The sequence below is a fragment of the Podarcis vaucheri genome, assembly GCF_965113315.1.
Source record: "Podarcis vaucheri genome assembly, chromosome: 3".
NCBI classification, from domain to species: Eukaryota; Metazoa; Chordata; class Lepidosauria; order Squamata; family Lacertidae; genus Podarcis; species Podarcis vaucheri.
The window spans coordinates 86,554,168-86,571,362 of record NC_138761.1 but is presented as its reverse complement, the minus strand read 5'-3'; the positions used below and the strand labels follow the sequence as shown (position 1 = coordinate 86,571,362).

General features: G+C 39.8%; 1 protein-coding gene across 9 annotated transcripts in view; it reads right to left on the bottom strand.

Moving 5' to 3' along the window:
• COL12A1 (collagen type XII alpha 1 chain) overlaps positions 1 to 17,195 on the bottom strand; it is a 110,615-nt gene that overhangs the window by 57,351 nt on the left and 36,069 nt on the right. For 5 of the 9 annotated variants that reach the window (XM_082218125.1, XM_082218124.1, XM_082218121.1 and 2 more), the window contains exons 14-22: positions 11,367 to 11,636; positions 9,626 to 9,892; positions 7,429 to 7,621; positions 6,489 to 6,610; positions 2,675 to 2,824; positions 2,474 to 2,593; positions 1,531 to 1,695; positions 1,244 to 1,390; positions 262 to 404 (exon numbers count right to left, since the gene is read on the bottom strand). In XM_082218125.1, the coding sequence (XP_082074251.1) occupies positions 262 to 404; positions 1,244 to 1,390; positions 1,531 to 1,695; positions 2,474 to 2,593; positions 2,675 to 2,824; positions 6,489 to 6,610; positions 7,429 to 7,621; positions 9,626 to 9,892; positions 11,367 to 11,636 (1,577 nt within the window). The remainder of the gene's footprint in view (positions 1 to 261; positions 405 to 1,243; positions 1,391 to 1,530; positions 1,696 to 2,473; positions 2,594 to 2,674; positions 2,825 to 6,488; positions 6,611 to 7,428; positions 7,622 to 9,625; positions 9,893 to 11,366; positions 11,637 to 17,195) is intronic. The other 4 variants (XM_082218127.1, XM_082218128.1, XM_082218126.1 and 1 more) reach the window with 1 other exon arrangement.

Genomic DNA, 17,195 nt, shown 5'->3' with positions numbered 1-17,195 from the left:
ATCCGCATACTGGTGAACACCCAGTCCAAACACCCCCCCCCCCCGATGATCTCTCCCAGTGGCTTCATATAGATATTGAAAAGCATGGGGGAGAAGACAGAGCCCTGAGGCACCCCACAAGTGAGAGCCCAGGGATCTGAACATTCATCTCCCAGCACTACTTTCTGGACATGGTCCAGGAGGAAGGAGCGGAGCCACTGCAAAATCAGTGGTATACATAAACATAAATAAAAATAATAAAATTGGATGTCCAGTGCTGACCTCCTTTCGTGGGCCTCCATCTGCAGGATAATATTCAACCCTGTATCTATCAACGCTCTCAGCAGGTGGCGTCCATGATACTCTGAAGGAATAAGGTGTCTCCTCAGAGGTTCTTAGATTGGTTGGTGGAAGTGCCAAATCAGCTGTGATGCAAAAAAAAGGAACAATACTATAAAATCTTCATTAGGAGGGTTACCAAAGAAGGAAATGCAAAACAATAATATACATCAACTCAACTTGTTTTTACTTAAGTATTGGATCTATTTACTTACTGAACTGAAATGTATATGATTAATATGCATAAAATAATTTATAGTAAAATATGATGCATTCTTTAATCTGTGATAATCACACTTGAGATGTTATGGCAAAGCTAAGTCCATGCACTGAGAAGCTGCAGCCAGTAAAAACTTCAGAGCAAAAAAACCAATTGATATGCAAAAATCACAAATGACATGCTGAGGGCATGTTATTTCATATATTTTCTTCTGTGCAGGACTCGTTGTAACATTTGAATTTGCCCTTTTATCTTGTTAAATAATATGCCAACAGTTGCTCATGAGTATCTCTGTCTTAAAACGGCTATAGAATATATTTTCCTCCCAAGGAACTTTTCTCTTATTACTCTGTGATGGAGTCACTAGTGTAGTACAACTCCTTCCTGGACTGTGAAACTAAACATTGGCGACTTGGGTCATGTGGGAGAAGTCCATCCTATGACTTGTTCTCACTCAGCATTTCCCCATTCACAGAAAATGTGGTAATGCTGGCATGTGTGAAGGCTGCCACCCTGCTACTTCTCACATGATCCAGAGCTTCAGATGCTACCTGAGAGCTCAGAAAGCAGATGGGCTTTAACAGCTAGCACACCATGGGGGTAATGCAAAAACAAAGTTCCAAGTAAGTAATTTAGGAAAAATTCAGCAGGCATCATATAAAAGGTAAAAAGAAGTTGAAAACGAAACTAGAAAGAGAAACATACCTGGACCTCTGACACTATTGCACAAATTATTAGTGAGGTCATCAATAATCGTAACAAGGAGGCCAAAATCGCCAACATTGTAAACATGAATGTTATCGGGGTCTGTTGCGATCTGCTTCAGTTCATTTTCATCAGCATTTTTGATACCTTAAAAAGGTCACAAAAATAAAACATTTTAAAATAACCTAGGCATGTTCATTAGACTGTTTCCCAATTCATATAAAGGAGAAAGTGATTTAGTTTTCCAACCAACTTCTATATTTCCCACCTCTCCACGTAATACTCACCAACAGCATACAGCTCCACTCCCAAATCTCTCAGTGACTGAGATGGCACAACTATATCATCTTGTGATTTGCCATCTGTGATGAGGACACCAATTTTGCGAGCCCCAGGCCTCATGCCAGATTCTATCTTAAAGTTGTTGTTTAAGATGAACTTCAGAGCATCTCCTGAAATCACAGCACACACAGGTACCCATTATTCATTAGCCATAGATTCCAGCATAGAGAGTAGACGTCCCTAAAGTAGGATAGGTACCTTCATTAAGAGACACATAAGCTTTGCCCTAAGTACTTACTTCATTCCAGCTGTTACGGTTACCACTCATAGGTAAAGGACCCCTGGATGGTTAAGTCCAGTTAAACTTGACTATAGGGTGTGGTGCTCATCTCATTTCAGGCTGAGGGAGCCAGCATTTGTCCACAGCTTTCCAAGTCATGTGGCCAGCATGACATTGAGCTTCTGGCGCAATGGGACACTATGACGAGTGTCGGAGCACACAGAAACGTTGTTTATTTTCCTGCAGCAGTTTATCTACTTGCACTGGCAAGACAACTTGCACTGGCAAGACAACTTTCTGCCTGGTAACCATAGACTACCCTCCTAGTTTGGAGATCACTTATACAGAGTAAGATTGCGCAGTGATGCTCCCTGTGAGATATCTGTAGCACAGACTTTGTTGTTGTTGTTGTTGTTCCTTAAGGGCTACTATAAGGGACTGAAGGTCTTGGCTGAGGAAATTGGGGAAGCGTTCTGAAGAGATTCTGTGGAGTGTTGTTTGAAGAGACTGAGTGGCAGCAGATAAACAGAGGAGATTAAAGAACCACTTCTTTGTCCACTCTATAAAGTCAGTATAATATATTCAAAACAAAAAATCTTTTCAGACCATATAACATTGTATTAATTTCCCCAGTGTACCTTATGATGAATTCAGCAGCAGAATGTTACCTGTGAGGGTGTTCCCTCCTTTATAAGGCAAGTTGGCAACAGCATCCATCAAACTCTGTTTGGTTTTGTGTGCATTGAGGTTCCATTCTGTTCTAGGAGATCCACTATACTGTGCAAGAGCTGGGAGAGAAATATAACTTAGTTGCAAAAGGTCCCAAAACAACAACACCCCCAAATTATTTCAGGACATTCAAGGCTTACCAATCTGCACTTTGTCGGGACCAATGTCAAATACTTCAACAATGCGACCAATGAAGCTTCTGATTGTTTTAAAATTTTGCCGACCAATGCTCCATGAGCCATCCACCAGCAACACAATATCTGCTTCTACTTTGGTTTTGCATTCCAGGCCTGTCACAGCAATCAAAATACAAGTGTGTTAGTTGCAGCAAATGAACAGCTGTTTTCTATCCTATCCTCTTTTACATTGTCCAGCATGCATGGCTTAAGTAACTGACTAGTGTTCTTCTATATAAATTGGAACTTAAAGTCGTTAGGAGCATTCCATAGTGCTACCAATAACACTTCTGAGATTATGTATTAGTAATATTTGCTTTAAAAGGTGTGCTGTGAAGCATATTCTGGTGAGCACTGCCCGTAACACTGACATGATCTATTAGACTATTACTTAGCCAGGGCCCAAGTGCAGTGAGAATCAACACAGCTAAATTATTGAACAACTAAATAAACTTAAGTTAGGTAGCCAATGACAACGACTACTTCAAAATTGCGCATCTTCTCCAGTTAAATATGTGTGAGAATTGATAAAATCTGAGGAGTGTTAAACAAGAATCTTTAGAAATTAGTCCATATGCTTAATATGTGGAGATAAATGATAAAATTAATTTTATACTGTTTTGTGGTCTGTTAATGAAGATGGTGCAGACTTTTACACATTTAACACAACAAGAGAAAGAATACAACACATATAAGATACAGAAACACACATAAACACAAAAGAATCAGAAGTGACAAAAACAAACATTTATACAAAGTTTTAAATGCTTCAGAGAGAAAGTAAATAAAATATTGGGGACCGTCCATTTGTAGGATAAAAATAAGAACTGCTTTCTACATGCTGAAAATCACAGTGTGTTTATACAAAGCAGAAAGACACAAGGCTTTAAAATATGATCCTTTCATTAGCCATTTGAATGGGTGTATGTGTGCTCTTCCTCCTTTTTTCCTCTGGAGATCATGTTACCAGCAGCAAAACCTTCTGGCTTCATGCCATCATAGCTTCTGGTCTTTACATGGAAGAAATCCCATTGAGTAAAATCAGGCACACTCATCAGAGTGATTTCATCTATGTTCCACATAATTGATCCAAAACTGTAGATTCATGAATAGAACTATTCCAGGTACCTGAGGATTTAAAAGCATGATCCTCTTCTGCATAGAAAATACAACACTAGTCTTTAATCAACACAATCATAAATCATGAAATAGGGTATATATTAAAGTTCATGCACTTGCTAACATTGTTGAGGATTCAAAGAGCCTTGTGTTAGAGGAGGGGACCAGAAAAGCCCTGATAATTGTGAATGCAAAGCAACACACACGAGTGTCTGGAGTCTGGCCTTAATTTTAAACATTGGAAATATCAATGCCATCAAATCTTTTGTAAATTTAGTCTCCAACCAGAAAGCCATGGCAGAAAGTCTATATGTTTTAATGCAGCATATGGATTTTTATGAGCACAATTTTCCACATAGGCTGCCACTTCACTTCATTTATTTAAAAAAGAAAGAAAGAAAAGCATCTTAGGTTGTAAGGAATAACTGCAGGAATAAAGGGCAATTGCAATGATATAAACGGGGTATTATCCTGCCAACATTAGGAACTTTTTAAGGTGCACTTATTTCAGTGGGAGAGAGTTAAGTATGGGTAGTGCTCAACTACATTTTACTCAAAGCAAACCCACTGAGATTGACGTAAGTCATGTTCATTCATTCCAATTAGCCTAGTCTAAGTAAATCTTAGTCAAATAGCAGCCCATGTGCTTAACTGTCCCCTAAAAATAAATAAGACTGAAAAATACCTAATTTTAGCCAGACTGTACCTACTGAGTTGGCTCCAAGGGTTCCCTCCTGTGAAGGATGGACTTTTCCATCCTCAAAACTATTCTTTCCTCCATAAGAATGGAACACAGTATAACTCAGTATAAGTGATTTTGGTGGAATTATTTTATAGTGCTGTACTGAACCCTGCATTTCCTTCACTCCCTTCAAAGGAGGAATTCATTTTTCTGCCTCTTTTGCAGGGAGCAAGAGAACTTTGCAAAAAAATAAAATAAATCATAGGATGGAGGATTTAGCTTATCATGTCAGTCAAGTGACCAATGGGTGTTATCTGTTGTTGTTGTTGCCCTTGCTGCTTTGCATTGAAAGGCTTTAAGAAAGTCCTACACTCACTTGCAGTGGTATTGCAGTGGGCTTTAAAAAAATGCCTTCCAGCCTATAATGTAACCATGCAACAGCACACAGTCAGATTTTGATATTATATATATATATATGTGTGTGTGTGTGTGTGTGTGTGTGTTCACTTTATTTTACTTATATACCACTTAATGCCAGAATGGGCTTCTAAGTTGTTTACAAAGTACTCTCTCTCTCTCTCTCTCTCTCTCTCTCTCTCTCTCTCTCACACACACACACACACACACACACAGACAAGCAAAAGCTGCTGGGCTGAAAGACTGCTTGCAAAAAGCCCTGCAAGTGAGCGGGGGCGGGGGCCTTTCTTAACACTGCTAGATGCAATCCCCGCTGCCACACACACATACAGTGGTACCTCGGGTTACCTGAAGCGTATTTAACCTGAAGCTTATGTAACCTGAGGTACCACTGTACAAGCCTGTCCTGTGGATTTTGTTCAAGTTTCACTTTTTGAAAATACATTCATGCCCACCCACACCCTCTTGAGGGGAGGCACTGTGAAGTTTCAGAACACTGCTCATTTTCTATATGGAGGAGTTAACTACTACAGTATTTCCCATTTCACTTGCAACATTATATACCTCCTGACAGTGTTTCAGTTTAGGCCAGTGAACTATTGCACAGTGAATTATATGCACGCTTACTCAGAAGCTGCACTGTGTGCACTGGGGCTTACTGCCTAGTAAATGTATTTAAGATTGCACTATCAAGCAGAAACAGTGCAGAAACAGTCCTGGATCCAAAGAACTGAAGAAAGTAATTCCAGATGTCCGTGTTTGCTTGGAGTTTTTCAAACACTTGCCACAGAGTAAACCTCTTGAAAATTTGGGGAATGTTCAAACATGGTATGTTATTCACCACAGGGTTCAAAGAAAAATGTTTTTAAAAATTCAATGGGTAAAGTCATTGGACACATATAAAATAGCTGTTTGGATCCTGGCCAAATTTTATTCACCCTAAATCAGGCATAGGCAAACTTGGCCCTCCAGATGTTTTGGGGCTACAACTCCCATCATCCCAGACCACTGGCCCTGTTAGCTAGGGATGATGGGAGTTGTAGTCCCAAAACATCTGGAGGGCCAAGTTTGCCTATGCCTGCCCTAAATTCTCTGAAAGGTTTCAAAATCCTTCCTGCAGCATTTTCAAATTTCCAGAGAGAAGGACAGTGGTGGCACCATATGGGCTGTTTATTGACTCCATATAGTGCTGTATGGGGTGTGTGTGTGTGTGTGTGTCTGTAAATCGTGTATTTGACAATGCATGAGTAACTGTATAAGTCTGCATAGCTATAATGTGAAATGGGGCAATAATCATTAAAGTCTTCACAAACAAGAAAGAGCCTTTTTATAAAGATGGAAACTAACGGAGAGGGAAGTTATCTTTAAAAATGGTCACTAAAGACCAAGGAGTGGTCTTCATGAAAAGTAGCCTTTTCTTTTTGCAATTACTCCTGCAAGTAAATAACTGTATCAGTTAATTATGTTGAAAACAGTTCACTTTACCAGTTTTCTAAAAGTAAAGATCTACAGCTAGAATATCCAAATAAGAAATGGGCTTCTCATTAAAATCATATTTACCTTCAGGTAAAAAGGGCACCTCAGCAGTATCTGAAAGGGTAGTCATTTCTTCTCCAATCAGTGGTGCACTTTCACCTCCTTCAAACATTCCAAAAACATTGACTTTGTAGGAAGTGCCTGCCCTGCGTGATTTCAATGCATATAGGAAGCAAATTAGACTGGGAATGGATGGATCACTTTGACACCTTTAGAGATTTATTCACTCTGTTTTTAATCCCGCCATTTCTCAAAGGAGCTCAGGACAGAATACATGGCTCTCTCCCCACTGATTTTATCCTAAGAAGGATATGGGGTGGGTTAGGCTGGCCCAACAAGATCTTCAAAAAAGCTTTGTGGCCAAGTGTGGATTGGAACCTGGGTCTTCTTGATCAGAGTTCATAAACACTAACCACTAAACTACAATGATTCTCCCTGTCATTTTTACGGCAGGGTAAGTCTTTAGGAGCTGAAATCTAAAGCTTTCTTTTTCACAGGGAACTCGCAGGAACTCTTTTCCGGCACCTCTCAGGTGAGCGCCATTGCCATTCTAAGAGAACAAGGGAGGTGTTCATTGTGAGTTCCGGCACCTCTTTTTCTAGAAAAATAGCACTGAGCAAGAAACTATTACTGAAGCAAGAGATTGGTCCTTACAACTGAACATCTATAGCTGTATTGTCTGTATCTCCTAGCTTTGAGCCAAGCTTGGCCATCAAGACAGCTAACAACTACTACAGACCCAGCAGAAGGGTTTTACAAGCTTTCTTGAGGGTCATATTTTAATTCATTTATTTGAATAGTATATTTACCATGCCTTTCTGCCTTTGGCATCTAATGAAATAGACTTTAAAAAATAAACATAGGATGATAGAATTGAAATTATATGCTGAAAGAGATGCAGTTGACTGAAAAATACCTATGGGGGGGAAATACTGATAAGGAAGGAAATTATGAGTGGCAATACCTGAGCTCCTCCAATACAACCGTGTTGTCATATGGGCCAACTATTAATTCTCCAAGGCGCCTGCTTTCTCCAGTTGGATGGAAAGTTACTTTATAACCCGTCACTTCACCGGGGGCTGGCTCCCAGGTTACACGGAAACTTGACATCGTAGAATCAGAAGTGTGCAGATTTCTGGGAGGTTTAAATGGGGAAGCTGCAACAATCAAACAACACCCAAGAAATTAAGTGTTTGCTATATTCAACCATAAAACCCTCATTTCAGTTTTTAAAAAGTGAATGCATTATAGCACCTGTATGCTTTGCCCTAACAGCCCAAGAAAATTGGTTCAAAGGAGTTGAGGGATCCTCCAGAACAGGGTAGAATGTGGCATAGGAGGAAGGAGATATGGTAAAAACAACAACCCTCCCTTCCTCTTCTATTACCAGATCCCTCTACTGGATCAAAAGCCCTTGCATATGCACAATATTACCAAATCCACCATAAGTTCCACCCTGTGCGCCCCCCCCCATTATGATTGTTAAATGAGCAAATCTATGAAGGTGGTGCTATCACTCATTATAGCTGCTATAAGTGATTTCTTTAAAAGTTGTATACATTTTAGGTTTTTCTTGAAATGTCACAGACTGTAACTCTTACATTCTATGCTTCAGATGAAGGGGGCTCTAATCTGTAAACTCTTATGTTTTCTATTCACCTGTAAGGTGCTACAAAACTCTCAACCATTCTCATTTTTGAAGCAATTCAGATGACCTAATCATTGCCATGCCAAGAGGAACAGGAGCAGAGAACTAGTCTCTAAAGCTCCAAACCATTTAGAGCACCTTAAAGCTAGTTAACACTCATCATTAATTTTGCACTGTATCTGGAAACTGGCAAGCAGTGCAGGCAATGCAGATTAAAGAACACTGGAATAATATACTACTGGTTTAACAAGCAATAGATTCCTTCCTGAGCCAATTTTTCCTAGTGGGTTGAATGCTATCTCATTTGCAGTTTGTTTGTTTGTTTGTTTGTTTGTTTGTTTGTTTTTTAGCTAAAAGGACAGCAATCTAATCTCAAAGAGCAAAAGCCAAGGATTCTAGTAGGGGATGAAACAGACACCTTCTTGCTTTTTAAACTCGCTAAACTCAGAATTTTAGGGGAGAAGATAATGTGAGCCCACTTCCTGGATCACTGATAGCAAGACATAATTATAACATCCTTTCAAACCACTGTTACTGCAAAAGGCTGCTCTATTAATAGCTCCTATGATTATTCATAATCAGAGCCTCTGAAAGAAGAGCATCAAACCTAGCACTCTAGTGGAAAGCCATTTAAAAATATTTATTCTACTTTGGCTTAAGCAGCCTCAATAGAAGTTTAACATAAACACCGCTTAATTTCTAAGATCAGAGGTGTGAGGATTCAAGACCCTGTGGAAGTTGCTCTATAAAATACTTTCTACAGGTGTGTGTTAAGGGCTGGTTACCAGGAGAATCTGCTCAAGTTATCTGTCCTTTATTCATAATTTATACATATTCCATTGTGGAGCCCTGGAATTGAAAATGTTCCTAAAATTAAGTTTTACCGAATAATTCTGGCTCAGATTGAAAGCTTTGAGCACCACTAAAACTCCATACAAAACAGTTAGAAATGCAAGTAGGTAATGTCTAATTGCCCCGCAGTCAAGCAGCTTCCCATACTGCTAAACAAGGCATGCAGGAAGCAGTACTTTAACAAGAGGTATAAAGCTGCTTGAAAATGTGTGCCAAAAGAATCCCATATAAATTCCCTGTTTGCTCTTTGTGCCACTTTGCTAATCTCCCTTTCTGTCACTGGGCTTAACCAAGAATTAACACAGAGATCAGCAGAATCCTTGTGTGGTTTGCAGGAGACAAGCGGCTTATACCACATCTGACGAGCTTGGCCCTCCCATGTCACCTTGGGAGCAGATAGGGAGCATGTGTAAAAATAGCTAGAATAATATTGTAAACACACACATAGATGACAAAATATGACATCTTAAACTAACATTTACAGTCTTTGGCAGCCTTGCTAAAGCTCTTACAGGGTGAGTCCTTTAAAAGAGGCTCCATGGATACAGAGTACACATGTTGCAAGGGGCATTTTAAAAGACTCACCCTGTACATGTTTGCAGGAATGAATTTCCACACACATACCCCTCTCTACATCCATGTAGCGTAGAAATCAATGTACCTGTTGTTCCTTCGCCTTGTCTGTGTTTTCCTTCACCAGTTCTATACATTGGAATGACAGAGATGTCGTAAGTAGTCAGTGGCTGGAGCCGTTTCAGGATGGTGGTGGTGGAGGAAGGCGGCACTTTTGCAACCATCTGTCTTCCTCCTCTACGGGGCCGGTAAACTACACGGTAGCTGACAACTTTCCCAGGTGCAGGCTGCCAGGTAACTCTCATGGTGGTCTCTTTCTCTTCATCCACTCTCACGGTCCTAGAGCTAGGAGACACTTTTCAGTGTAAAATAAAATGAAAGCAAACATATTGGGGTGGGTTGTTTTTGTTTTTTTGTGAAACTTAACTTGTTGACATATAAACTGCAGCTACAACCCTCTGTAATATTGCAAGTATGCACACGTCCAGCTTCTCTCCCACAAAGTTTGGGATTCTGAACTTTTGGAAAACTGCAAACTTCCTTCCAGATTAGCACTGGTTTATACTGCCTCAGTAGCTCAGTCGGTAGAGCATGAGACTCTTAACCTTAGGGTTGTGGGTTCAAGCCCTACATTGGACAAAAGATTCCTGCGTTGCAGGGGATTGGATTAAATGACCCTTGTTGTCCCTTCCAACTCTACAATGCTATGATTCTATGCCATGCTTCTATACTATCTCCCCATGTGAAAGTTCGTAAATATCCCTTTAAGAGCAAAAATTTCTCAAATTTGGGAAATGTGCTCTCAGTATTTAGAAAATCAAACTGCTCCTCCATATTTGCATTTGGCTCTGGAAAGACCAGGCCTTCTTGGCTTCTCACAACCACAGAATCTTCACCCATATATTATTAAAATGTTGCAACAATGGCTTTCAGTGCTTTGAACAAACAGTTCCAGGTTCACACAGGGTATACTGTTTCCCTGCAACTTTGGAATTTCTGCTTTTATGCCACACTAAACACTGTTTCCCATTTCCTGTTGGTTCATTCAGCACAATAAAAGAAGCCATAGCAGGTGGCTCTGTTCACTGCTGGGCAAGTCAACTCCTCCTGCATGACTTTAATGTTTGATGGTGCAGCAGCAAAGTTGGCATAAACTTGAACTTTCCAACCCATAGCTTCTGGCATGGGATGAATGGAAGCAAGCAAAAGAAACAATTCTTTGCTGTCATGAATGCAAGGACTGTCTGATAAAAGAAGGGGGTAGCCTACCTACACTCCATCTGCTAATCTCATTGAACTACACCCACAACCAAACCTCAGTTCAAGTTTTAAGACAAAAATCTATGGAAACACTTCTGAGATGCTAATGTCCTTTTCGTTGAATCCTTGAATTGGAACTCAACTAGGCAACATGGATTGCTTCATATTCCAAACTTGGGTGCAAATTCTCCAGGATTCAGAATTATAGTATAACTAATAATTAGGAATTTAAGAACTAAATAGACAGGGCGCAATTCCAGCAGGTCCTGCCTTTTTTAATCCTAGTATGGTCCCTACCAATATTAGGTGCGTTGAGTAACATCACTATTGCAAGCTTACCTGTACAATGTACATGCTCTATTTCTCTTCCCCATGCTTTCCCCAAAATCTGCTCTGTGGGTTTGGGGGAACCAAACATCACAGATTGGGAGATGCAGAGTACAAGGAGGACATCTCCTTGTGTGTCTTCTGGCACTACACTAGATATTTCCCATTAATGTTAAATTATAAATTATAATAAAATGAGAAGTTTTGAATCTTTGTTACCAGTGTTTCTATATTCTATCTACCTTCAGTTGTAGCTTCTCCCTCTAAAGGAGCTCCTTCTCCACTTCTGTAAGAAGCCAAGACTGAAATTTTATATCTGGTTTCAGGCTGAAGGTTTTCCAGTACAGTGTTTATTACATTTCCAGGAACGGTTTTCTCTCCAGACTGATCATCATAAAGTGATTTCCATATAATTCTGTACTGATTAACTGATCCTGGAGCTGCTGTCCACGACACTCCAATAGTAGTATCAGTTATGTCTCTGGTAACCAAGTCACGAGGGGAGCCACGCTCTGCAAGGGAGAAATTCAAGAAATATAGATTAAAATGCAGTAAATAAATGCTGCAATAAACCAAGAACATTAAAGGCCATGAAATAAAACACAGCAAAACTGATGCATATTAAATTCATTCATTTAGAAGTCGAATTCCAGGTGCCTGAAGTCAAGAGAAAACTTTTGCACACACTAAATGAATATACATAATGTAATTTAGCTATACATTGGGCCCAATTCCATTTTAACTACTTTCCTGATCTCAAAGCAGTTTTGCTTCAGAATGGGGGTGTAAATCTAGTGACTCTCACAGATACTGCAATAAATTATTGTTCTGAAATAAAACATACAAACTGTCTGAATTACAAATAATTTGGCACATCTCTATTATGAAGATCATAGACTTTGAAACTCCATTGCCATTTTCAAAAATAGCAGATAGTTCAGTTCACATTGGGTGGTATCAAATAAACAACAATTCTATTATTTATACCCCGCCAACATGGCTGGGGTTTCCCAGCTGCTCTGGGAGGCCTCCAGCACATGCAAAAACAAAGTAAGACGTCAAACATTAAAAACTTCCTGATACAAGGCTGACTTCAGATGTCTATGAAAAGTTGTGTATATGTTTTGTGAGTGGACGTCTCCCCTGCAGATCCCAATACATCCTCAAAATCTGCTCCAGGTGGTCTGCAGTGGGGAGGAGCATATGCGGAAGTCCTGTTACACTAACAGAAATCCAATCCACTGATGTAAGGCCAGAATTGGATTCAATCCATTTTATTTTAATTTTTACTTAACCTGACTGTGCGAACCTGCTGTCAGTTATGGGGATAGCTACTTATTACCATTAGCCATTTCCTATGCTTCACTTCCAACAAGGGCAGATTTAGGGCTGTGTGTGAGTGATGTGCACTCACTGGGCACTGAGTTGAGGGGACATTGGGGACATCTTCTCAAAACCCAGTAAGCAAGGTGCTGGGGCTTTGGGAAAGAGGAGTGAGGCTCTGACAGGGTCCTAGAGTCCTCCCAACTCCTTCACAAAGCCTAGTTAGTGCTTTTCCAGCTTTGCCTGACTACAACCCCAGGAGAACAACCTTCCTGGAAGAGTGAAAGGTGCTGGATTTCAAAAGAAACACACAAATTTTTTTGTATTATTTTTTTTTACTTTCTTCTGTAAAGCTTCAGCTCTCGAAATATGGCTTTTTCATACATTCAAAAAATGACTTCAATCCAAATGGAAAAATATGGAAAAATTGTGTTGATATAATGTACAGATGTCTCAAAATAAATGGCTTTTCTTTCCATATTTTAATGTAATATGAATACATAGGCCACTTTACATTGGCTACTTTACTTCAAGCCTCTGCCATAGTGTGCCTTCAGGATTAAACTATCTGCAGTTATAATAATATTTCAACAATTAACTATGGAAATCTGGATGACTACATCTGTACACTGGACATACTGCAAAAATAATTGTATGTTTGAAACAGTTGTCAACTGAACTAGGATATGTACCATTAGATAGAAGAAGAAAGTGATTTATTTCCAATGAAGTATAATATATGTCAATTAAAATATTATTATTATTATTATTATTATTATTATTATTATTATTATTATTCAGGAGTCCTAAGATGTTCTGTGGTTTTAAAAATATCATGTTTTGAACTATTACTGTGAGTTTCCAAGCAAGCCACAAGGGCTAAGTGGAAAATGCTGGCCTCAGATAACTGGGAACTGCTGACCAGACACCTTTCCTAAGAAAGTTGACTTGCTTTGCAAGTCAAATGATACATTTAGGAAAAACATTGAATAGCAGCCTGATGCTAAACACATTTTACATGGAAATAAATATCCCCCTAAATTCCAGCTAAATAAAACCTGTGGCATTGTGCAACAGGACTCCCCCCATCTCCTCCCCTGAACACAGTCCCAAATTTGCTCCTGGAGGCAGGGACATAGTGTGGGGAGGGTCAGGAGGCATAGTCCCAGGCGCTTCCACTCAGGGATCCCCACCCTGCCTACCACTGGGGGTCTCTGGGCCCCAGAGCCTGGCCCATCTTTTATTCCCCCATTCATCATAACTCCCTAGCCGCTTCACCTATGCTTCTGACATTTTGCAGGTTACTTTCCTAGGGGCACTTCTGTGGTGCATATTGGCTAGGACTGATGGAAAGTGGAGTCCAACAACATAAGGCAGGTCACATATTCCCCACCCTGAAGTACATCATTTTCATATTAACATTGCTACCCATAAAATCACAGGAAGGGAAGTAAATCTCTTTTAATCTTCTACCAGAAAAAGAACAACTTCAAAGGTACCTATCAAAAAAAAATAATACAAAACCCTGGATCTATTTCTTTGTAACTTGGCAAGTTTCTGACCAAGGGGTACTGCTGTGGTGTGGGTTATTTACACATACAAAATGCCCGTAAAACAAGAATGGGGAGGGTAAATGAATCCTTTTTTAACTATCTCAAAATTGTAATGGTTGATCCTTGCAGTAAAACCACAGAAGCCATCATTCTGAAATGTGACAGAATTCAGAACTTCAAAAGAGGCCACGGTGCCTGCAAATTTTATTCAATTCTACCAAAAAATTAAAAAGGTTTTTAAAAATGTTCTTTAAACAAAAGCATAGGTCCAGCATAAAATTCCCTGAACCTATTTGTCTCTACTTTAGCTGACTTTCTCCAATCAGGAGGGTCTACTATGCCTGTAAATTTCACCCAATTCTGTCAAAATGAAAAAAAAAAGCCTGTAGCCTTTCTTTCAATTCCCCATAGGAGTGAATGGTAGCAGCATGAAGTTTCAATTTTCCAAACTGGGATTCAGTTGCAGATCATCAGCTAAACTGAATCTAGCAGCTTTATGAAACCTCAACTTGAGGTCCGAACCAAGTCTTGTGGTCAGCACACACTAATGTATTCACCAGTATTCTTTTCTTCTGAAGGGTTCTTATTCCTTAGAAACATGCCAGATGTTTCCATCCTTGCCATTAGTGTCCCAAGGAAATCTGAGATACACTGTGAAACTGAGGCAAAGACATATCAGAATTTGCTCCAGAATGAGACAGTTCAGTTATAGGCAGGCATCAACCAATGAGAGCATATTACATTGATTCTGAAGCAGTTCCAGTGGATCCCAGTTAGATTCCCATATGTGAAGATCATCAAATGAAGGTCTGCTCTTACTGCCACAACCTTCAGAGGTGAAGTTGCTAAATTTGGGGAGCAGGGCTGTTTAAGTTGCACAACTCATTGTTTTGAATGCACAACTTACAATGTTTTATCAAGCTCACTCTTTCATTGTTTTTGTTTTGTTTTATGAAGATCACAAAAACCTTTCTGTTTCAGGGGACTTTTGATCCAACTGACTGGTTTTCTCCCATTATGTTGTTGATTTTCAGGCTAAGACACAATGGTGTCAGTTCACTGCAGAATAGAATTCACTAGTACAATTACCTCCTTCCTCACCACCCCCACCCCCAGTCTTCTCTGGAGGTCCATTAAGGCAAAATTGCCATGGGGAGAGGTCTATCTTGACTGAAACACTAGCATATACTTTTGAAAAATAGATAAGTGATCAAATTTACAAGCATTATCAACATGACAAGCTATTCCATTGTGATGCAGGCAAAAAGGCTAAGACCTACTATTAGCATTGAGTCAATGTGTCAAATCACTCCAGGAGCAGTCAAAGTCTCCATCATTCATGCACTAGAAATCATTAACATTTCATCTGTGTCACAGCATGGGTACATTAAAATATGGAAAATATTTGAAGCACTTCATAAAGGCCTGGCTGCAGCTAGATGCAAATGTTTCCAAAATTCCATATCCACAGTTTCCACCTTACCCAGCCACAAACAATAACTTTAAGTAGTTTCCCTATTCTAGGTTCCCATCTTCCTATCACTAGATGGGCAGTATCTGTATCCATACAAGCCTCAGAAACCACAAAAAGTTACAAGTGAATCTTCTAACAGGGCTTCCTCTGTTCTCCCTGCACAACTCCGTGCCTCTTCTCCCAGAGATCGTTCTCTTACTATGTACATTCCATACATTTAAAGTACACCCACCCAAAGAATCCTTGGATCAGTAGTTTACCCCTCACAGAGCTGCAATTCTCAGCACCCTTACCAAACCACAGTTCCCAGGATGTGAGTGCTTTTAATGTGTTTTAAATGTATGGTTTGTAATATGCAGCCAGTATCCCTTCCAGTCCCACCTGGCTCACACTTCCCTTTTGTTCAAGGCACAATCCCTGAGGGTAAGCCACATTAAATATAGTGGGATTTACGGTATGTCTGAGTAGACATGCCTAAGAATTGGACTGTTAATCTCCATATGAACATCATTTCTGGTAACATCACAAAATGGGGTGATTGGAATGAATTGGGCAAATTAATTTACTGCAAATCCGTTTTTATATATTAGCTTCCCTGGCACTGCAGCCTGTAACTGGCTAACCAGGGAAACCAATGGAAATGACTAACTTAAGTCCATTAATTTCAGTTTGGCAAATGCAATGCTTTGTCTTGGTGAACCTGCTTCAACCACAAATGCAATGATCAACGTTATCTCCTATGCAGGACTGTAACAAGACAAGGAGGAACTGTATACCTGGTGCCTCTGGCTGATGCCCTCAATCTAGGAACAAGGAAGTTAAAATAGAAAGGGATGCGGAGTATCCACAAGAAGCTATGGGGAAAAGGAAGGAGCAATACAACATTGATTCCTAGCACTGGCAAATGGATCGGAGGCACTATGCCTTCTGGTCCAAGCAAACTGCTTGCTGGAAAGGTGCCAGGGAGGATGTTCTGCATCCTCTGGAAACAATGTGTACCTTTCATGGTGAGTAGAGGCTGCCTATAATATATAATTTGTGGAATTAAGACAGAAGAGAAGTCTGGCCCAGAAACCTCAATTTCTTCATTATCATTCTGCTGGCTGGGATCATTTAGGTTACATGGAAATGCCTCCATTTCCTTACCACATAAAATTCCAGCAGTTATGCAACGTGCCTTTCTATTCTAGAGGCATTTGTAAGAAGCCAGTCACACTTTTATTGCAGAATGGATCACTTCCTCTAGGCCGATTTGTTTTTTCCTAGAAATATGGCATTCCCACAGAAAGGACAAGTGACGTGATTGTTTGACAATTGGCAAAAGTCTCTTGAAAATGTCAGAATCCAAAAAACTAAGTACGCAAAATTTAAATAATGCATGAGACAGCACTAAATCTCCTCAGCAGACACAGAGTCTCTTTGTGTGGTGCAAGCCCTTTGTGACTCAAAACATGTACGTAACGTTCCTATGTTATGCTAAAAACTTCATTGTAAAGAAATGTCACTTGTGCTGGTACCAATTCAGTCTGTAGGAGGTCCACAATCTCTAGAACATTTTTAATTAACTGTTAGAATATCAGAAGAATAGAGAATATCTAGAGATTGATAACTCTCTACAATTAAAAAGGCATGCTGCAAAAAAATCTGTAACTAAACCATAAAATATGATGAGCTCTTTTGCAAAAGAGTAAGTCTTTGAGCGTTGCAGTTCTCAGAGTTTG